The sequence below is a fragment of the Sceloporus undulatus genome, unplaced genomic scaffold (genome assembly GCF_019175285.1).
Source record: "Sceloporus undulatus isolate JIND9_A2432 ecotype Alabama unplaced genomic scaffold, SceUnd_v1.1 scaffold_3531, whole genome shotgun sequence".
NCBI lineage: Eukaryota > Metazoa > Chordata > Lepidosauria > Squamata > Phrynosomatidae > Sceloporus > Sceloporus undulatus.
Genome location: NW_024806451.1, coordinates 2,308 through 4,018, shown reverse-complemented (window position 1 = coordinate 4,018; position 1,711 = coordinate 2,308). Strand labels below are relative to the sequence as shown.

The following is a 1,711-nucleotide window of genomic DNA, read 5'->3' as shown; positions in this document are numbered from 1 at the left end:
ATATTATATTGAAAGGATTCAAGACAAACTAGATTTAAAGGCAGCAGGTTTTTGCTTGCTAACATAATTTAAAGTTTATTTCCTGCACTGAATTGTGAAGTGATGAAATAATATTTGGGATGCACCATGCGATTTCCTCCCCTTTTCCTTAGTTACTCTCTGGATGAAGGCTGTTTTCTGTTGCAGGTGACCTTTGCGGATGTGGCAGTATATTTCACTGATGATGAATGGAATCTGTTGACAAAGAAGCAGAGACTTATGTACAATTGTGTAATGATGGAGAATTATGAGAATGTGGCTTCTGTGGGTAAGGAACCTGAATCCATTGTCCTTTCTATGAAGACTGAGGTCCATTTTGTGCTAAATGATCACGGTGCTATGATTCCACTATAATCATTTCCAAACACCATCCAGTCTCTGTTTAAAGACCTCCAGGGAAGAGGACTCCACGAAACTAAGGGAGTTGCACTGTCAAAGAGGTCTTACTGTCGCTCCTCAAAGGGCTTGATGGTTTCAAGATCCTTCACCACGTTGGCTGCCTTCCTCTGGGCATGTTCCAACTTGACAACATCCTTGTTAAATTGTGGGGCCCTGAACTGGACACAGGATTATTCTGACTAAAGCAGAATAGAATAGCACTATTACATCCCTTGATCTAGGGCTATTCTTGTATTGATCCAGCCTAGAACGATATTGGCCTTTTTAGCTGTATACTTTATTGGTTGTGAGTGCCACAGACATGAAGCATCCTCTGCAGTTAGCTTGCATCATGCCATGTGCTCTGACTCAACACTCTATGGCAGTCTCAGAGAAAATGATGCCGCTTTTCAATCAAAGTATTTTTACACATATTTATTGGAATATATTTCAACTCTCTGATTATCTGCTTCCACTGATTTCCTCATTGCAGTTCCCCTACACTCTCTTCTTTGCTAGCTCCTATGAGTAAGGATACAATCGTTATATGGATTTGGGGGCATCCAGAACAGTGTCATGCTCAGGTCACTCACACCAACTTTATTAATTTAACCTGAAATAGGGAGGTGTGAATGTAGGGCTAAATCTTGTGGTAACACCTTCCTCTCTTAACGCTGAAATTCAGTCTTGCCTATCATTGTCCTTGTTTACAGAAGAACTTGTCAGTCAAGAGAGAGTCCATACAAGAAAAGCGTCACATAAATGTCAGCATTGTGGGGAAAAATTTGCCTACAAGTCAGTCCTTGTTAAGCATCAGAGAGTCCACACAGGAGAGAAGCCATACGAATGCCAGCATTGTGGGAAATGTTTTTCTTTGAAGTCAAACCTAGTGACACATCAGAGAGTCCACACTGGAGAGAAGCCATACAAATGCCAGCATTGTGGGAAAGGTTTTTCTCAGATTTCACACCTTTTGGAACATCACAGGATCCACACAGGCGAGAAGCCATACAAATGTCTGCATTGTGGGAAATGTTTTTCTTCGAAGTCAGTTCTAGTGAAACATCAGAGAGTCCACACAGGAGAGAAACCATTCAAATGCCAGCATTGTGGGAAAGTATTTTCTCGGAAGTCAGTCCTAATGACACATCAGAGAGTCCACACAGGAGAGAAGCCATACAAATGCCAGCAGTGTGCGAAAGGTTTTTCTTCAAAGGCACACCTAGTGATACATCAGAGAGTCCACACGGGAGAGAAGCCATACAAATGCCAGAGTTGTTGGAAATGTTTTTCT

General features: G+C 41.7%; 1 protein-coding gene across 1 annotated transcript in view; it reads left to right on the top strand.

Moving 5' to 3' along the window:
* Positions 1 to 1,039: 1,039 nt before the first annotated feature.
* The window catches only part of LOC121918058 (gastrula zinc finger protein XlCGF67.1-like), a gene marked incomplete at both ends in the record, with an annotated part of 880 nt that continues 208 nt past the window's right edge, over positions 1,040 to 1,711 (top strand). The window contains one exon of the mRNA XM_042444167.1: positions 1,040 to 1,711. This exon is cut by the window's right edge and continues 15 nt beyond it. Within this exon, the coding sequence (XP_042300101.1) occupies positions 1,040 to 1,711 (672 nt within the window).